This window comes from Neoarius graeffei, chromosome 8 (assembly GCF_027579695.1).
Source record: "Neoarius graeffei isolate fNeoGra1 chromosome 8, fNeoGra1.pri, whole genome shotgun sequence".
Classification (NCBI taxonomy): domain Eukaryota; kingdom Metazoa; phylum Chordata; class Actinopteri; order Siluriformes; family Ariidae; genus Neoarius; species Neoarius graeffei.
In genome coordinates, this window is record NC_083576.1 from 2315557 (window position 1) to 2336019 (window position 20463).

Here is a 20463-nt window from a genome sequence, read left to right on the forward strand (position 1 = left end):
TCCAATCATCTGTGCTATATATGCCATTTCTGTATGATTCAAATAATTTCAATCATTTTTGCAATCAAAATCGCCGTATTTGCCTATTTCCTATTCAATTGCAGCAAATATGCAGCGACGTGAGGCAGCACCAAGCCGTGCCTCACGTCAGATTGTGCAATCCCTTGTTAACTGGGTTGAGCGCGTGCCTTTTGCTTACTCTGTGTATGCTACCAACGTAATGCTGTATTAAAATGTTTTTTATACATTATAGACGTGTATAATATGTCCTCACTTTCCTTATAATATGTAATGTTTTCTACGTATGTGTATCACTTATTTAGTGTTAACAATTTGACATAAAGGGCGGCACGATGGTGTAGTGGTTAGCGCTGTCACCTCACAGCAAGAAGGTCCGGGTTCGAGCCCCGTGGCAGGCGAATGGAATGATGTATGATGCTGAAGCTGCCTAAACAATAGAAAATAAAATACCATTGTAGTGCGTATAACGTGTGGGTGGAGCACAGAGGACGGCAGGACAGAGATCAAGGTTAACAGAAGGCTTTATTGCCATACTTTTCAGTCTAACAATTTAACCCAACAATCAGAGACACACACACACACACTGTAGTCTCCTCCGGGGAAGCTCCCTTCCGCTCTCATTCTCCCTCCTTAAATAGGGCGTGGTTTACTGGGGAAAACACACACAAAACACAGGTTAATTACCCTCAGGTGTAGCGATTCTGCCACTTACCTTCCCCGACTCCGCCCTCCTGTCACAGACCGGCGCTTGACCACGCCCCCGCTGCCACATACCCCCACCGCCCGACTCAGGCCGGGCGCCCGTCCAGCCCGCAGCCGACTCCCCCCCCCTTGACGGGAGAGGAAGTCCGCCACGACCATCTGCGCCCCCGGCCTGTGGACCACCTTGAAGTTGAAGGGTTGGAGTGCCAGATACCAACGGGTGATCCGCGCGTTGGCATCCTTCGTGTGGTGGAGCCACTGGAGGGGCGCGTGGTCCGAACAGAGGGTGAAAGAGCGCCCCAGCAGGTAGTAACGGAGGGCGAGGACCGCCCACTTGATCGCCAGGCACTCTTCCAGTCCAAAATATATTCAAAACCCGCCAAAATGCACTTGAAACCGCCAATCTAGCAACACTGCGCGCATGCTGCTTCTCTTCAACATAGACATCCGGAAGTAAGGCGGAAGGTTTTTTTTTTTTAATAGATAGGACAGTGTAGAGAGACAGGAAATGAGTGGGAGAGAGAGATGGGGAGGGATCGGGAAACGACCTCGGGTCGGAATCAAACCCGGGTCCCCGTATTTATGGCATGGTGCCTTAGCCATCTGAGCCATGACACCCCCAGTAAGGCGGAAGGTAGTTTGTCGATGTCACCTCAAGACGACGCCAACGATTGGTCAAATTTGCGGGAAAGTTGCGGTGATTGGATATAATTGCAACACCGCCCTGAATTCGCGGGGATTGGTTGAATTTGCGCTGAAGTTGCAAATCGCAACATCCTGGAGGCTCTGTTTTTTTTGCTTGGCTGTCTCCTCACTCCCTGTAGCTTTAGGTACTAAAAATCGATCCATTTTGTCTCTCACGTTGCGCCCCCCCCCTGAAGAACTCTGGCGCCCCCCAGGGGGGGCGCGCCCCACACTTTGAAAAGCCCTGGCCTACATTAAATGAACACCCGCGGTTATAAATGCTTCAATACCACCGCGATTGTCAGTGCTAAAAACTGCACAACACAAAATTAGAAATAACATGATGCCTTTTTTCTCTGCATTGCAATAGTATACTAATCTAAAATTAAATTATATTGGGCCATAACATAATTAGGCTAATAGCTGGGGTATAAATTCCAGTGTTTAGCACTTTGTGGAAGCCTGTTTTCTTTTTGCCCTTTTTAAATTGAAAAATGACGAGAGTCAAGTTTTGTTTACCTTTCATTCTAAAGGAAGTATTTTGTTAATGTAGAAATCTGGAAATGGCATTTCTTTTATGTAATAAATAAGCTACTTGATAAAAATCTGTTCTCTTCAGCCCAATGCAAAGGTGCTCAATTTTCATGCAGGCCTATTATGTTTGGTGACCTTTGGTGGCATTTACTGTTACAACTTTTAATCATTCTGCAAATAAAACAAAGATTCAGTGACGTATTGTGTGATTAGGGATTTTTATTCATTTAAGAGCTGTTAGATTAATGTGTGGCTACATAACTGACTGGACTGGTAGTACGCCCTTGTTAGATACTTTCAGCATTGTTAACTGGTGAGCTTTTTTGGGGGGGGCCCATGGCCACTGCTTGTGCATAGGGCCCAGAATTTGGTGCAACGCCCCTGCGCAGGATCAGTTGAAATAGAGAAGTGTTCTACTGGCGTCGGCTGCGCTGGGTTGACATCCATAACACCCTCGTCTTCCTTCTCGTCCTCATGGTGTGAACTGATCTCTACCTGGCTTAAAGTGGCTTCGCACATCCCCCCCTCCTCCTCCTCCTCCTCCCGGCTTCAGCGCTGGGACTGACAGCAGTTGTCAATGCTTTTATTAAAAAACGATCTAACACTGGAACATTTTTAATTGTAGCTACACGCCTGGAGTCTTTCTCTTCTTTAGTTTTCTCTTCGCACAACCACTCAATTGATGTCTGTCCATTTTTCATTTCTACCGCGGTTTTTAAAAAATTGATGCATTTCACCGTAGGTGGACTGGCTCAACTGACAGGTCGAGGAAAGGGGGGTTAATGGTCACATAGGCCACTCTTCCTCAGAATTATGATTATTGTTGTTGTTGTTCTTATGAAATTAGTGTTCATAATGAATTATATATGACTATTTAACAATGTCAAGTGTATAACCATTTTAAGTGTACAAACATTCACGAAAAATATTTTTAAAGTTTCTGTCATGTGGTGCCCCCCACTGGCTGTGAGTGGTTAGTGCCCCTGGGCACTGTGCCGCAGGCCCATATAGTTAATCCGGCCCTGATTGCATGTTCAGATAAGAAATGAAAGGAGACTTTCAGTGTGACCTCGCCATGCCGTTCCTCGCACCGTCTCCCGCTGCCACCCGCCTGCAGGCGCTTTCTGCACAGAGGCGCACTGAATGCATGACGTCACGGATTGATGCCCGCATTTACATAGAAAAACGTTATTTTATAAATCCATAATTTCATATATTATTGTCAAATTGTAGAGAATATTGATGTTGGCGCTAACTTATCTTTTACAAATATTAAAAAAAAAACAGTCCCTATGAAAAGGGCACTTTGGACAGCAAACAGAAAAGGGGCGGGGGCTAGAGCACCTGCAGCACCGGCTCATTGCATGTAGGTGTTAAGGAGTGTGCAGCAAGTGGCAGGGTTGGGTTTATGACTCTGTGAGAAAGACAGAACACAGGAAAAGCCCATTCTGCAAGAGTTCCAGGACTATAAATATGTACCACAACAACCCCGAGAACACATTTCAACAGGCGCTTCAGCACACACTTCAGCACAAGTAATGTTATATTGGGCATCTCTGTAACTTCAAACGCTGCACTACTAAAAGTAAGGGATGATAATAATAAAAGAACTGCACACTAACTGGGGCATGCTTTTAGTTTATACTGAATGTGCAATAAGGTGTGTGTGTGTGTGTGTGTGTGTGTTGCTTTTTGAAGGACTAACTGAATATCTGATTATTGTTGAAATGGGGACTGAGAATAAGGTAGGAACTGATTTAATATTTGTTCTTCTGTGGTTTAATATGCCTTATGATATGAAATACACTCTTAGATCTGATCTGAGCAAAGAAAGATTCTTGTACCATGAATACAGTCTTACAACAACCAGACGACTGAATCTGTGTTATTTTAGGTGATCAGGTGTAAAGCGGCTGTGGTGTGGGAACCTGGAAAGTCTCTCGCTGTTGAAGAAGTGGAAGTTTCTCCACCTAAAGAACATGAAGTGAGAATTAAGGTCTGTAATTATCCTCAGGACCAACAGGAGATTTGTTCTCTCTTTTTTTTTTTTAAATAAAAACTTGCTACAGCTTTGACTCTTTAAAGATGTTTGAAGCTGTGTGTGTGTGTGTATGTGTGTGTGTCTGTGGTGTTGCAGATAGTGGTGAGCAGTGTGTGTCACACAGACTGGTTATATTTGCGTGATTGTGAGACAGGAGTGAAGACTCAGTCGTTTCCCCTCATTGTGGGTCATGAAGGTGCCGGGGTGGTGGAGAGTGTCGGCCCGGGGGTGACCACTGTGCAGCCAGGTACGTACAATAAACACATCCAGGCACACACACACACAACCATGCAGACCCCACTACTCGTTCTACTTTCATCATTGTTTACTTTCCCTGTCCTTCTATTTTTACTCATTTGTTTTTTCTTCTTCTCTTTCCTCCAGGTGATAAAGTGATCATTCTCTTCCTGTCTGAGTGCAGAGAGTGTGACTACTGTCTGAGCCAAAAGACAAACCACAGCTTAATCAACCGGTGAGAACGCTGGGTTTCTTTTCTTTCCTTGTGATTTTTTTTACCCCCCCCCCCCTTAAAATCCCTGATCAACATGATGCTGTCTTTTCTAGTGTTAATACTCTCATCTTTTCTTATTTCTGCATTATATTTTTTCATTCAAGCAACTGAGCCAAGCTCATTATTATGGGGAAAATGACATAGTACTTAGAAACAATCATATTTTCGTTAGGATTTTCTTCTTCTTCTTCTGATTGCACAGAAAAACTGTAAGTGCTACAGACATGTAATGTGGTGAGTAGGTACTAATCCCTCCCTCTACTCAGGCAAGAGATTATTCCTTTGACCCTCCCAAACAAAATAGCCTCAAGAACAATTTAGCTCCACCCACTTAATTTTCAAACTAATTTGCATAATATGCAACACCTACTTTTGAGAACTTGTCCTAAGATTTTTCTCCTATCTTCACAAAATTGGGTCTAATCTACAACCCTGATTCCCCGCCCCCCAAAAAAAGAGGGACGCTATGTAAAACACAAATAAAAAAGAAGACAATACAAAGACGATAATTAATGTTCAAACTGATACAACTTTATTGTTTTTGTAAATATACACTCATTTTGAATTTGATGGTAAAATCCCTAAATTCCTTGTAGTTGTACGTTGAGAATCATTGTTCTTCAACTGCTGGACTATTTGCCTCTCACAGTTTTTCACAAAGTAGTGAACATCACCCCATCCCTGCTTGTGAACGACTGAGCCTTTGGAAGATGCCCTTTCATAGCCATTCACGATACTCTCACCTGTTACCAGTGAACCTGCGGACTGTTTTGTGAGCATTCCACAACTTTCCCAGTCTTTTGTTGTTCCTGTCCCAACTTTTTTGGAATGTGTTGCAGACATCAAATTCAGAATGAGTGTATATTTACAAAAACTATAAAGTTTGAACATTAAATAGCTTATCTTTGTATTGTATTCAGTTAAATATAGGTTTAAAATGATTTGCAAATTGCGAGGGCCTTTCTGTGTGGAGTTTGCATGTTCTCCCCGTGTCCGCGTGGGTTTCCTCCGGGTGCTCCGGTTTCCCCCACAGTCCAAAGACATGCAGGTTAGGTTAACTGGTGACTCTAAATTGAGCGTAGGTGTGAATGTGAGTGTGAATGGTTGTCTGTGTCTATGTGTCAGCCCTGTGATGACCTGGCAACTTGTCCAGGGTGAACCCCGCCTTTCGCCCGTAGTCAGCTGGGATAGGCTCCAGCTCGCCCGCGACCCTGTAGAACAGGATAAAGCGGCTAGAGATAATGAGATGAGATGATTTGCAAATCATTGTATTCTGTTTTTATTTACATTTTATACAGCGTTTCAACCTTTTTGGAATCTGGGTTGTAGCTGAAATTTGGTACACCTCAGCTCTATGCTAATCTGTAAGTGGATGTTTGACAATAACCTGATTGCCTAAAAAAAATGGGCATTATTGGCCAATCAGATTTCAGGATGTGTTTGCCTGGAGTTAACATTGAGCTATTAAAAGTTTGGTTCCTCGAAGGAATGGGCAATCCCATTCAACTTGATCAATGTTTTTGCACATAAAAAGAACGTGTACAGTAAAATGTGTTTCCAGTGTTTTATTTCATTATACCATAAAAATTTGCCTTTTGGCCCATTCAGCGCCTCACCACGAGACAGTTCCAGTTTGTTTAATTTGTTTAAGATGCAAAACACACTTCTGAGAACTTGCTTTAGGAATTTTGATGTACTTTCAAAATTGTGGGATCACATTACTCAGCAAAGTCTGACTCAATAATTATCAAAAACAAACTGATATTTGTGAACAATATGCCTGCTACATACAATCCATCATTGCATGGTAGCGCTTCATTTACTAAGGCAGCTATAAGACAGGGTTATCATTGAACTATCAACACCAAATTTGGTAGTTCGGTCCTATATCCTACCCACTACTCTGCCATATGAAATGACACTTACCCACCTGGGTGGCATGGTGGTGCAGTGGTTAGCACTGTTGCCTCACAGCAAGAAGGTTCCGGGCTCAAACCACTTGGCTACTACAGATCAATGAAATTTTAGGCCACTGTCTGTACTAAGCCAAGTCAAGTTTATTTGTATCACACTTTTAACAACAGACATTGTCGCAAAGCAGCTTTGCAGAAAATTAAAGACTTTAAACAGATGAGCTAATTTTATCCCTAATAAATTTATTTATCTCTGATGAACAAGCCTGAGGTAACGGTGGTGAGGTAAAACTGCCTGAGACGACACGAGGAAGAAACCTTGAAAGGAAGCAGACTCTAAAGGGAACCCAGCCTCATTTGGGTGATAACAGATAGTGTGATTATCAATAACTCACTTCTAGCGAGTGGGGACTGACAGCATCCATACATCCCAGGTACCAAAACACTCTGTCTGAGGATCCTCCAGATCTACACCTTTACCTCATAAACACCATTAACACAAGGCTTGACTAAACAGATCTGTTTTCAGCCGAGACTTAAACGCTGAGACTGTGTCTGATTCCCGAACATTACTTGGAAGGCTGTTCCATAACTGTGGGGCTTTGTAAGAAAAGGCTCCGCCCCCTGATGCAGTCTTCACTATACGAGGTACCAGCAGATAGCCTGCACCTTTTGATCTAAGTAGGCGTGGCGGGTCATAGAGGAGCAGAAGTTCACTCCGGTATTGTGAGAGCTCTTTATTCTAAATGCAAAGTTTGATTTCTACAACCTTTACACTATGTAGTCATTAGGATACCTTGTGACCATGCTCCAAATTTCATCAAAACTGGCCAACAGATGAAGATGAAATTTGCTATGCTTTTTTTCTTGAGGAACATTGAAACCTTTATTTGAAGTTATTTGTACAATTAATATGTTTGCAGCAGAAATATAACCAAACAAAAACTGGAAAAGTCTGCAACTGGAATGAATTCATCCCGATTGGTGAAAATCTTTGCATGTAAACATAGTGAGTGAGGTGTTTACATGAAGAGCTTTGTTTGTTTGTTTGTTTATGTATTTATTTTCCCCAGTTGCGCTCCCAGTCAGGTTATTGGCACATTATTAATCTGCATATAAACTCAGCCACTGGTACCGGTAAGACCCTGGCCTGTTGTTCTGACCAGCTGAGGTTGATGGCTGCTTAGGTAATGGAGTACAACACAGCAGTCACCCTTATGATCTCGATTCACATCTGATTCAGTATTATCAACTGTTTTAGCTTTTGAATCAGATATAAAAATGTCAGTAAATTGCTTCAGTAAAAGATCTGCAGTAATGTTCAAAAACATGTTGAGATGTGGTATGCTGTAAACATCATGGCCACCACATGCTAATCAGTTCTTGAATGGTGGAACTTTATTCAGTGTGCTATAACTTGAAATTTTAGAAGAATCTGCACAAAACCAAAAGTCTTACTCAGGACTAAATGCTGAGGCCATGTGTCAGATTTGGGTGTGGTCAGGGTTAAATTCAAATAATTGTTTCTCCGGAACTGCAAATTTAATCTTGCAGATTATTTGGTATACTGCATCTGTGAGTGGATTTCCAAATAAAAATGCTCACCATTGGCAAATCATTTTGCAACACACACATCAGTGTTGGCATGGAGTTACTGTCATGAAATTTGAGCAGTACACTCACCGGCCACTTTAACAGGAACTTGTTGTTGGTTCTCAGATCCCTGTTCTTGGCTGCAGGAGTGGAACCCAATGTGTTCTTCTGCTGTTGCATGCTGAGATGCTTTTCTGCTCACCACGGTTGTAAAGAGTTGTTATGAGTTACTATATCCTTCCTGGCAAAAAAGCTCGAACCAATCTGTCCATTTCCCTCTGACCCTCTCTTATCAACAAGGCGTTTGTTTCCACCCACAGAACTGTCGCTCACTCACTCAGTGTTTTTTGTTTTCTGCACCATTCTGTGTAAACTCTAGAGACTGTTGTGTGTGAAAACCCCAGGAGATCAGCAGCTTCTGAAATACTCAAACCAGTCCATCTGGATCAAACCAACACCCATACCACAGTGAAAGAAAGTCGCACATTTTCCCATTCTGATGTTTGAACATTGTGATCATTAACTGAAGCTCTTGATTTGTATCTGTGTGATTTGATGCATTGTGCTGCTGTTGAAGGATCGGCTGATTACAGAACTGCAGAAGGAACTAGCCATCGTTATTGGTGATGCAATCTGCAACATGTTCTTGGCCCCTGCAGATCACTGCCAGCTATATTTATTGTCTCATCTCATTATCTGTAGCCGCTTTATCCTGTTCTACAGGGTCGCAGGCAAGCTGGATCCTATCCCAGCTGACTACGGGTGAAAGGCGGGGTTCACCCTGGACAAGTCGCCAGGTCATCACAGGGCTGACACATAGACACAGACAACCATTCACACTCACATTCACACCTACGCTCAATTTAGAGTCACCAGTTAACCTAACCTGCATGTCTTTGGACTGTGGGGGAAACCGGAGCACCCGGAGGAAACCCACGCGGACACGGGGAGAACATGCAAACTCCACACAGAAAGGCCCTCGCCGGCCACGGGGCTCGAACCCGGACCTTCTTGCTGTGAGGCGACAGCGCTAACCACTACGCCACCGTGCCGCCCTATATTTATTGTAATTTTTATTATAACATTTCTAATTTTGACCCCAAAACTCACAGTACTGACTTTTAACTCTCTCTCATGGAGAAGACTCAGCAGGGTGTGTTAGCTGATGGTACGAGTCGTTTCACCTGTAAGGGTCAGCAGGTGTATCAGTTTGAAGGTGTGAGCACTTTGTCTGAATACACCGTTGTTCCTGAACACAATGTCACAAGGATTCACCGAGATGCACCGCTGGATAAAGTCTGTTTCCTCGGCTGTGGAATCGCAGCACTAAACACGGGCAAAGTGTGTGTGTGTTCCAACAAGTTTGACTAACATGATCGTTACTCATGTTACTTTTTCTTTCCTGTTCCTACTTTTATTTTTCTTATTTAAATTTTCCTTTTCTTTCTTTCTTTCTTTCCTTCTTCTTCTTCTGTGGTTGTTCCTCCCCGCCTCTGCAGGTGGAGCATGGTTCTGTCTGTGCCGTGTTCGGTTTGGGAGCCGTCGGTCTCGCCACGGTGATGGGCTGTAAATCTGCTGGAGCTGCCAGGATCATCGGCATCGACATCAACGCGGAGAAATATGAAGTTGCCAAGAGGTTCGGTGTCACTGACTTTGTGAACCCTAACGATCACAGCAAACCCATTCAGGAGGTGCTGATGGAGATGACGAGTGGAGGAGTGGACTACAGCTTCGAGTGTGTGGGGAACGTCACACTTATGGTGGGTTTGAGGTTGAGTCATGAAACATCAGCTTCACTGTGACTGATCTGCAGTAACTCTTCTGAAGGCAGAGACTGCACATTAGATGTGCTTCAGATGATAATAAAGTTCACATTTTTATTTGACTGACGCTCTTTTACGAAGCTGTTTATGTGTAAATGGTGTCACTATGACAAGTGAGACTGTGCAGATTCAGACTTGGATGAATAAATTTACTTTGTCTCCACTAGAGGGCAGCATTTGAGAGCTGCAAGACTCCCTGTGGAACCTGTGTGGCTGTGGGATGGACTGAAAACAACCTGATCTTGCAGTCACCTGAGGACCGTGTGTATGAACGAATGTGTAAGGGACTTATCTTTGGTGGTAAGAGATGACTGATTAATCATGAAGCAATTCTCTGAATCAAACCGTCCAAAACACTGTCTAAGGCTATTAATTGGTTAATTTTCTTAAATACAGTTAATTGTGCACTCTCTGTGATTAATTATATGATTAATCAGATATTTAGTTACATTAAGATTTCATGAAAAACTCTAAAAGTGCTTATCTTGATTATTGTTTATTCCAAAACACAGATCTCAACATCGAGATAGTAGTAATAAATACATACAAAAACACTGTGCTAGAACATAAGTGTCTCACACAGGTATGTCCAATTCCAGACGGCAATCTAGAACTTCACTGGCAGACCACTGTTCTGCACATTGACATGCTAACTAGAAGGGCACTCGGAAGAGTGCATACCTCCACCAAGCCATATTAGAATATCCAGATGTTTACATACATGTCCAGATTTGTATCAAAATCTAACCAATTGTTCCTTGGTCCATGACTTACCTTTCCTCAAAATATCATCAAAATCCTTTCCCTACTTTTTGAGTTACTTTGGAAACAGACGAGCAAAGTCAAGTTTATTTGGATCACGCTTGTAACAACAGACGTTGTCTCAAAGCAGCTTTACAGAAAATGAAAGACTTTAAACAGATGAGCTAATTTTATCCCTAATAAGTTTATTTATCTCTGATGAACAAGCCTGATGTGACGGTGTTGAGGAAAAACTCCCTGAGACAACATGAGGAAGAAACCTTTAGAGGAACCAGACTCCTAAGGGAACCCATCCTCATCTGGGTGATAAGAGATAGTGTGATTATCAGTAACTCACTTTTATAACTGTGTAACCAGGAAACACTTTATAGTTTAACAGGAAGTCTGTTTTGTTGAAGTTATAAACTGTTCATTGATGGAGACTTGAGTGTAAAACTGTTCATGACAACTGCAGTCCTAAAGTTATTGTGATGATTGTAGTTCTAAACCATTGGAGCAAAACTGTAAGAGTCCAGAGCATCTTCTAAGTGCGACTTTAGACTGTCCATATGGGGGCCGTCCTCCACAGGAGCGATGGGATGAGACTCCAGCCAGAAGTAGGGCATCAGGATGGATCAGGCAGGTCCGAGGAACAGGAGAGGTTCAGCAACACTGGTGTCTCAGGATTGACCTGTAACTCAAAAGATACAGAGAGAAAGAGAGAGAGAGAAAAAAAAAAACACAGGTTGTTAGGCTTGGTCAGTGTCACCTAATGGTTCAGATGCAAGCAGGGACTCCGGTGAGACTAACTATGACAGCATAACTAAAAGGGGAGAGCCAGAAGGTAACACAGGCATGAGGGAGCCCCGGGACATAAAGCAGCAGCCACTACACCGTCAACAAACTCGAGTGAGCAAGCGAGTGGGGACTGACAGCATCCATACATCCCAGTTTACCAAAACACTCTGTCTGAGGATCCTCCAGATCTACTCCTTTACCTCATAAACACCATTAACACAAGGCTTGACTAAACAGATCTGTTTTCAGCCGAGACTTAAACACTGAGACTGTGTCTGAGTCCAGAAAACTACTTGGAAGGCTGTTCCATAACTGTGGGGCTTTGTAAGAAAAAGTCTCTGCTCCCTGCTGTTGCCTTCACCATATGAGGTACTAACAAATAGCCTGCACCTTTTGATCTAAGTAGGTGTGGTGGGTCATAGAGGACCAGAAGTTCACTCAGGTACTGTGGTGTGAGACAATTCAGTGCTTTATAGGTTAATAGTAGTATTTTATAATCAATACGAAATTTGATTTCGCAAGCTGTGGAAAGCCTGGAAGAATGGGGGTAGCAAAGAGGATTACCTGGCAGCTAAATGCCGGGCTAGAACTGCAGTTTATTTTGCCAAGAGAAATCACCTTTGCTGGCATAGATTCAGGCACAGACAGCATCTACCATGTGGCAAAACAAATGCACAGAGATAACCAAGATGTAGTAGGTGAGAAATGTATTCTTGATGATGATGGCAACATGGCATTTGATGAGCATGCTAAAAAAGAAGGCCTGGAAACAACACTATTAACGGCTACTTAATATCAAATTTCCTTGGACTCAAAACCTTCCCCCAGTAGATCCTGTCGCTGGACCACCATGTAATGTCACTCACAAAATGGTCTCGATACACTGAAGAAAATGAAAATGGGCAAAGCAGCTGGTCCTTCTGGCATTGTTGTCAAAATGTTGAGTGCATCCCTTGAGGTGTGTTGCCAAGTTGTTGCGGATTTGGCCAATGCTATTGTGAGAGAGGAAAAGATCGCTACAGACTGGGACGAAAGCATAATCCTTAGTTTGTTTAAAGGTAAAGGTGATGCATTGATTCGAGGCAACTACAGAGGCCTGAAGCTTACAGAACAGGTACTTAAGATCATTGAGAGAGTGGTGGAGAAAAACATCAGAGGTTATGTCAACATTGATGAAATGCAGTTTGGGTTTTGCCCAGGACAAGGTACCACTGATGCTATTTTCATCCTCAGACAGCTACAAGAAAAGTATTTGACCAAGCAAAAACATTTGTACTTACCATTTGTAGACCTTGAAAAGGCATTTGATAGGGTCCCCCGAAGAGTGCTGTGGTGGGTGATGTGGGTCATTGGGGTGCCTGAATGGATTGTCAAACTGGTACAAGCCATGTACAGTGGTGCAAAGAGTCAGATGCGGGTCAACAATTCACTCGGTGAAGGTTGGGGTCCATCAAGGATCTGTTTTGAGCCCCCTGTTGTTTATAATTGTGTTAGAGGCCTTATCAAGAGAGAGTTTCAGGTTGGTTGTCCTTGGGAGATGCTTTATGCTGATGACCTGGTCATAATCGCAGAATCCCTGGATGAACTACTTGAGAAGCTGAACCACTGGAAGGTTGGTCGTGAGGAAAAGGGCCTGAAAGTCAACATGGGGAAGACCAAAGTCATGATCTCTGGTAATGACCTAAACACACTGAGAATCTCTGGAAAATATCCTTGTGGTGTGTGCAGAAAAGGGGTTGGCCAGAATTCAATTTTCTGTAGTGGTTGCAAAATGTGGGTACACAAAAGATGTTCTGGTGTGCAGGGGAGGTTAGTTGAAAACCCAGATTACAAGTGTCAGCGTTGTCTTGGAGGAGCTCGGCCGATTGATGCAAGACATGCAGTGAGGTAATGTTGGCAGGTAGCAAACTAGAGGTCGTCAATAGCTTCATATACCTTGGTGATGGTATCTGCCCAGGAGGTGGTTGTGAACTGGCAACGATTATCAGAACTCGTTCTGCTTGGGGAAAGTTTAGAGAGCTGCTGCCATTGTTAACCTGCAGAGCTGTCTCACTTCATACCCGTGGTCAACTATACAGCAGCAGTTGTGTGCGTAGCACCATGTTATACGGTTCTGAATGTTGGGCACTCTGAAGAGATGACCAAAAACAGCTTGAGTGTAATGAAAGAGCCATGCTTTTATGGATGTGCAACGTCAAAAGAGGAGTACAAAGTAGCACGTCTTCTGCGGATGCTGAACCTCCGTCGCCTCGACACTGTCCTCAGATGCAATCATCTCCATTGGTTTGGACACGTCCAACGTAGTAATTCTTGGATCAACAGATGTACTACCCTGGAAGTTGAAGGATTGAACAACCATGGCTGACCTTGAAAAAGCTGGAAAGAATCTGTCTGTGCCGATTTGAAGCTATGGAATATCGCAGAGGAGGCAACTCAAGACCGTGCTGAATGGAGAGCTCTGCTGAAGACTGCTAGTCATACACACGTCTGACGTGTCAACTGACTCAAAACGGATAGTGAGTGAATGAGCGAGTGACTGTTTCAAACAAACAAGCAAACGGGTGAAAACATAACCTCCTTCAACAAAGTTGGCGGAGGTAGTAATGTTCATTAATGCAAGAAATGTGCATTTTTATGTAATTTTCAGCAATACTGAGGTAGTTTTGGTTGTTAAATGATGTCCTGTAGTCCGCTGCCACTGTAGTCTGTAGGTTTTCATGTAATTTACAGAATTTACAGAGATATGAAATCATTAAGGGGTGTGTTTTTCTGAACAGGATTGAGGAGTGTGACTCTTGTAACCAAACTGGTGCACGACTACATCTGTCTTTTGCTGGATGAGGGGACATACACGTCCTCTCTGGTGGAGATTAATCACGTCTTCAAACTGATGACCAGTGGGGAAAGGTCTGAGTCACATGACCATAATATGATCAATAGAACTGTTTTCATTATTTATAATTCTACAGTACATTACTTTAAATGAGTTGATAAACATTTATCAAGTATAAAGTTGTGGAATTTATCCCACTTTCATTTATTTTTGTCTCTCTCTTTCTCTTCTCTTTCCATATTTTCTCTGTGACTAATCTTTCTAACAACCTACTAGTTACATTCGGTTACTTATTTACATTCTTTACTTTTTAGTTCAGTTTGACTGAATGACTGACTGAAAGTCGTTCGCTGATCAAATCTGATTAAATGTGTTATAATTAAAATGAGCACAGAATGATGACACACTTTATAAAAAAAATGAAAGCTGAATATAAAGAAGTCACTTATCCAACTTACCACTGACTGCTTTTCTCTCTCCATCTCTTCTCTCTTTCTCAGTGTTCGGTCGGTGATAAAAATGTGAGCCGTGAACCTCGAATCTCAATTCTTTAACCATGAAGACATAATCAGTCACCATGACAACTACATCAATCACCATGACAACAGACTGATTACTCAGTGGGCCTCAGAGCTGCTGGTCCTTCTGTAAAGTTTAAAGGAAACACCGTGATGAAGACGGAAACTCAGGACAGAAGATGTGTCTGTGTGTTTGTGTTCATGTGTTAATGCTGTGATTTATTAAAAAAAATGATAATAAAACATAAAGAAATTGAAATGTAGTCCAAATACACCTTATCAGCAACAGGAAGTGTAATGTCCAATGAAAAGAGGTCATGGGATAAATAAATAAAAGGAAAACAAACAAACCATAGAGAGTAATTTTGAATTTTATGCAGAATTTTTAGGGAAAGGTGGCACGGTGGTGTAGTGGTTAGCGCTGTCGCCTCACAGCAAGAAGGTCCGGGTTCGAGCCCCGTGGCCGGTGAGGGCCTTTCTGTATGGAGTTTGCATGTTCTCCCCGTGTCCGCGTGGGTTTCCTCCGGGTGCTCCGGTTTCCCCCACAGTCCAAAGACATGCAGGTTAGGTTAACTGGTGACTCTAAATTGAGCGTAGGTGTGAATGTGAGTGTGAATGGTTGTCTGTGTCTATGTGTCAGCCCTGTGATGACCTGGCGACTTGTCCAGGGTGTCCTTTCACCCGTAGTCAGCTGGGATAGGCTCCAGCTTGCCTGCGACCCTGTAGAACAGGATAAAGCAGCTAGAGATGATGAGATGAGATTTTCAGGGATTTTTGAAATGATTTAATTGTTCAACCATTTAGAAATGAAGTTAGAAGTGTGGTGTGATGTCAGTCGAGAGCTTGCAAAGCATAGGATGCTCTTCCCTCTCCATCACCTGGGACGAAACCTAACTGGAAGGGTGACAAATGGGTATAACCCAAATGGAGTGGAAAAGAACATTTTTCTCAGGATATTGGAGTCAAGGGAATCTGCTAATACCCCTTGGATAACTCCAGTGTCGAATAAAAGCGAGCTGCACCTAACTGATTGAGCAGTTCATCAGTGCAAGGCATCGGATATGCATCAAATCTAGACATTGCACTGAGTTCCCTAAAGTCCACACAAAAATAGCCCAACCTGTTGGTCTTTGCCACCATGACCACCACGTTGCTCCAATTGCTGTGAGACTTCTCAATTACCCCCTTGTTGAGCATAGCATTGAGCTCCTCCCAAACCACATTTTTCTTGTGTTTAGGTAATCAGTATGGGCGGCTGCATACAACCAGACCTGGAGGAGTCTCAATGTGGTGCTCTATGAGGTTTGTTTGGCTGGGTAGAGGGAAAAACAGATTAGAGAATTCCTCCGGCAACCTGTGCTCTCTGGGATGGCAAGAGGCAGTCTCCATGGGGGACCAGGGTGAATTTGACCACACTTTTTGCTGTTAGAATACTGTTCCTCTCAATTTTCTCTAATGTCATCTAAGACACCATGAGGATTGCGCCCATACAGTAATTCAAATGGTGGAAAACCCTGTGGAGCCTTGACGAACCTCTCATACTACAAATAATAGGGGATGAGTCATTTATCCCAAGCCCACACATCATTGTGCACAAAATAACGCATCATGTTTTTAAGCATTTGATTAAACTGCTCAGCCTGTTTGTCTGTGGATAGTAAACACTGATATGAATCAATTTAATCCACAACAATTCATACAGTTTGCGAAGTGTACATGACATAAAGGTTGTGCCTTGATCAGTTAGGATTTCTTTCAGAATCCCAACCCGAGAAATAATGCAGACGAGTGCCTCCACAATGGAGATGTTGCACAGAGGCATGGCTTGCTTGTATTGTGTTGCATAGTCTGCGAAAACTAACAGAAAATGATGCCCTTGTGCAGTTCAGTCTAATGGCCTGACGAGGTCCATACCAATTCTTTTGAAGGGGACCTTGATTAATGGAGGAGGATGCAGTGGCACTTTTGGGGGTGGCTGGAGGATTCACCAGCTGACATTCATGACATGCCGCACACCACCTGTGAATATTGCCATGAATGTCTGGCCAATAGAAACGATCCATGAAATGTTTTTGTGTTTTATCCTGCCCCACATTCCCAGCCATGGGATTATGATGAGCTGCAAGGAACAGGGGTTCCCTATGGCTCTTGGGTACCAACAATTGGGTCATCTCTTCCTGTGTCACTTGATATAACCTATCCTTAATAACTGCAAGACATTGTCAAGTTAGCACATCATTAGGCTTTTGAATTTACCATAAATTACTTTTACTTGATCAAAAGTGGGCGGCACGGTGGTGTAGTGGTTAGCACTGTCGCCTCACAGCAAGAAGGTCCGGGTTCGAGCCCCGGGGCCGGCGAGGGCCTTTCTGTGTGGAGTTTGCATGTTCTCCCCGTGTCCGCGTGGGTTTCCTCCGGGTGCTCCGGTTTCCCCCACAGTCCAAAGACATGCAGGTTAGGTTAACTGGTGACTCTAAATTGAGCGTAGGTGTGAATGTGAGTGTGAATGGTTGTCTGTGTCTATGTGTCAGCCCTGTGATGACCTGGCGACTTGTCCAGGGTGTACCCCGCCTTTCGCCCGTAGTCAGCTGGGATAGGCTCCAGCTTGCCTGCGACCCTGTAGAACAGGATAAAGCGGCTAGAGATAATGAGATGAGATGATCAAAAGTGACTGCTCTAAGGGGAACTCACCAAGCAGATATATGAATATCCCCGTATACACACCTCACCTTCATCAATTGTGCATTTCCCCAATGCCCTGCACTGAATCAGGCTTTGATGGACTGTGTTCTGGCTACACCCTGAGTCCACCAAGGCTTGATGTGTACTCCATTGTATACCGGATCAGTATCCCAAATTCCATGAGGGAACACTGATCCTGGAACTGCTTGACTTTCTGCTCCCCGGGTGCTGTTAGCATGGCTGCCCACTGCTCTGGGTATGTGTGTGTGCTCATTGCTCACGTGTATGTGCATGTGTGTGTTCACTGCTTCAGATGGGTTAAAGGCAGAGAGGAAATTTCACAAGTGTGTGATGAATAAGTTGTGCTTTCTTTCTTTCAGACCTGCCTGAGCTTTGCCTGGTCTTGGTAGGCACAGTTGCTTCCACCTGTGTAGAGACAGATAGAGTTAGTAGAGACATTGGAATGGAAGGACAAGAGGGTGAAGGAAGACAGGGAGTGATATGGATTTGGGGAGCTGGTTTGGGGGGAATTGGCACCTGTTTCCATTATCCAGGAACCTGGGGATGATGGGGAGAAATGGGAAGGACAAGAGTGAGAGAGAGAGAGAAGGGGTGGGGAGCTCACCTACCCCCGGAAATGCTGCCACATGGTTTTCCACAAGATGGACCACCTTTTCCAGCAGTGCTGGATGGTGGCATTAGAACCACTCTACTGTCCCTTCTGGCAACTGAGTGATGAACTGCACCAACCACTTGATTGAAGACATCAAAGTTGCACCCCTCAGCCAGCAGCTGTTGGGCAAAGGCAAGCTCAAAGGCAAACTTGTGGCCAAGCTCCTTGAGCATTCCAGGGTGCAGTCAGTACTCTAGCAGGTTGGAGACAGGGAGCTATTGGGCTGTGAGCTGGGCTTCCTCTGACAAGAGTGGACTGCACAGTGCAAGTGTGGCCAAGCACACACTTCCATGGTGCATTCAAAATGCTCCAAGAGTGCTTTGGGGTCATCCTGCAGGACCCATCTTTCTGAACGTGACATGGGGAAATGCCATGGAGCTGCTGTGTGCTCTTGCTCATCTCAGCGAAAGGTGATGACTTCATGATGGTGCTCCTTCCCCAAGTTCTGTGTTTTGGCACCAGTGTAACACTCTCATGGTTCAGGGGAAACGAGGAAACGGGAGGCAGGCTTGTGACAACTCAAAGGCGTGTTATATTTTGCACTTTTCAGTGATTTGATTTCACCTCACACACGGCTCTGTGCAACTCAACTCTCTCTCTCATAGGCTTCTCTCTGAAAACACAAAAAAGACAAATAAATTGCCAGTAATCCAATACAGGTGAGACTCATCACATGTTATCTGACGGTTAAGCCTGCCTCCTCTCTGTCCAGAGCTGACACTCGACCATGTTCCTAATACCACACACACACACACAGGTTCCAATTTTTGATGTAGAACCAAGAAATGCCATGCTTGTGCTTATGGAGAAGCAATCAAAATTCCAAATGCTGCATAGCAATGCTCAAAAATGTGTATTTTTTTTTCTTTGTAGGAATACAGGCAAATGTTTTGTTGGCCCTGGCATCACATGATTTGAAGCTGTGTTACAGTTTTTCTCGATTGCTAAGACACATTTCTTGAAAGCTGCTCTCCTTTTCTCTAAACTGTGAGCACAAAATCCAATTTTCAAGCTACATTCACAAAACCTCAGACTCTTCTTGCAAAACCAAACTTTCACCTCAAAACAGTTCAATCTGTGCTCAAAACTGAACTATGTTGTCAAATCGTGCCCCGAGTCAATCAAAACTGAGCAGTCACTAAAAACTACATAGAAAAATAGAAAACACAATGCTCAGGACATGAATGTAGCTTGAAATTTGGGTTTTGTGCTGACAGTTTAGAGAAAAGGAGAGCAGCTTTCAAGAAATGTGTCTTAGCAATCGAGAAACTGTAAACCCAGCTTCATCCATGTAGATGTATTCATGGGGTCTTTCCATTGCATCCAGTTGAAAAACCCTCCGTAGAAATATAGTTTTGTAAGTGATACAGAAAAAGTGATTTAGGCCACTACAATAAATCACTACTTGCAGTAATCAACATTGAATATGTCTGGATATATACCAACCTGTACATACTGGAATCTTTGCTCTTTGACTCTGTCGGAGTTGCGATCAAAGGGCACTCTGTACAGCGGTTTCATGCGCAGTCTGTTGCGCTTGAGGACACGATCAACAGTAGAGAGGCTGACACTGTTGATGCCCTCAATTTACATGGTCCTCAATGATCTTCTGCTCAATTTCACTCAGTTTAACGGCGTTGTTCTTACAGACCATATCAACAATTAGGGTCTCTTGGTGTGGGGAGAACATACCTGTCCTCCCACCCCCATGTGGCAGTCTTTCAATTCTACAAAAAGAACATGCAGTTACAAAAACTATACATGGAATACTAGGCCTACAAACAGTTAGACCAACCCTCAATTACAGTACATTGGTACAGTGATGTACTGAAACATATATTTACTTAAAGTGTACTGTGGTACAGTATGTCATACAGTAATTGCTGTCAACCTTTACATACTGTACTATAATGTCAAAAGGTAATTACCTGTTCTCTTCTCTAAATCTTCGGATTATGGTGGACACAGTGACTCTACTGATGTTTGGTTGTACCCTTTCTCCAGCCTCCCTCATGCTCATACCATGGACAAGAACATGGTCAATCACAGTAGCTCTGATTTCATCAGATATTACTGTTCTTTATCTTCGCTGACCACCTCGACCTCCTCTCACACAAACTCTTCCTCTCAGATTTCTATCCATTGTAGGGCCTCACAAACCAGTGCTCTCTGAACTGGCTTACATGTTCCCTCACATCATTAGCCAAATGTGTGATCAATTTTGAGTTGTTGTGTTCAAGTGGTGACACCTGTGCTTTAACTGTGTTTGACTTTTGTCACCTGTGCTCACCATTATGCAGCACGGGTGCATCACAATGAAAATGTGTTGGCAAGTTGTGTCTAAACAGGTGAAAAGTGCTTATGGTTTTGCCAAAAGAGTGATTGATTCAATCAGT

At 43.5% G+C, this 20463-nt stretch overlaps 1 protein-coding gene across 1 annotated transcript; it reads left to right on the forward strand.

Annotated features, from left to right (window-relative positions):
* Window positions 1-3374: 3374 nt before the first annotated feature.
* Window positions 3375-15013, forward strand: LOC132890393 (alcohol dehydrogenase class-3-like). Its single transcript, XM_060927213.1, has 11 exons — window positions 3375-3526; window positions 3640-3686; window positions 3836-3937; window positions 4079-4229; window positions 4367-4454; window positions 7421-7424; window positions 9140-9340; window positions 9499-9759; window positions 9990-10122; window positions 14139-14268; window positions 14695-15013. The coding sequence occupies exons 2-11, from the start codon at window positions 3669-3671 to the stop codon at window positions 14717-14719; spliced, it is 1113 nt and encodes a 370-aa protein (XP_060783196.1). The 5' UTR covers window positions 3375-3526; window positions 3640-3668; the 3' UTR covers window positions 14720-15013.
* Window positions 15014-20463: the final 5450 nt, after the last annotated feature.

Excerpts from the sequence above, each read along its gene's own strand:
- LOC132890393 (XM_060927213.1), top strand. Across the intron at positions 9,341-9,498 it reads CAGCACTAAACACGGGCAAA|GTGGAGCATGGTTCTGTCTG; the intron begins GTGTGTGTGTGT and ends CCGCCTCTGCAG. Across the intron at positions 9,760-9,989 it reads TGGGGAACGTCACACTTATG|AGGGCAGCATTTGAGAGCTG; the intron begins GTGGGTTTGAGG and ends TGTCTCCACTAG.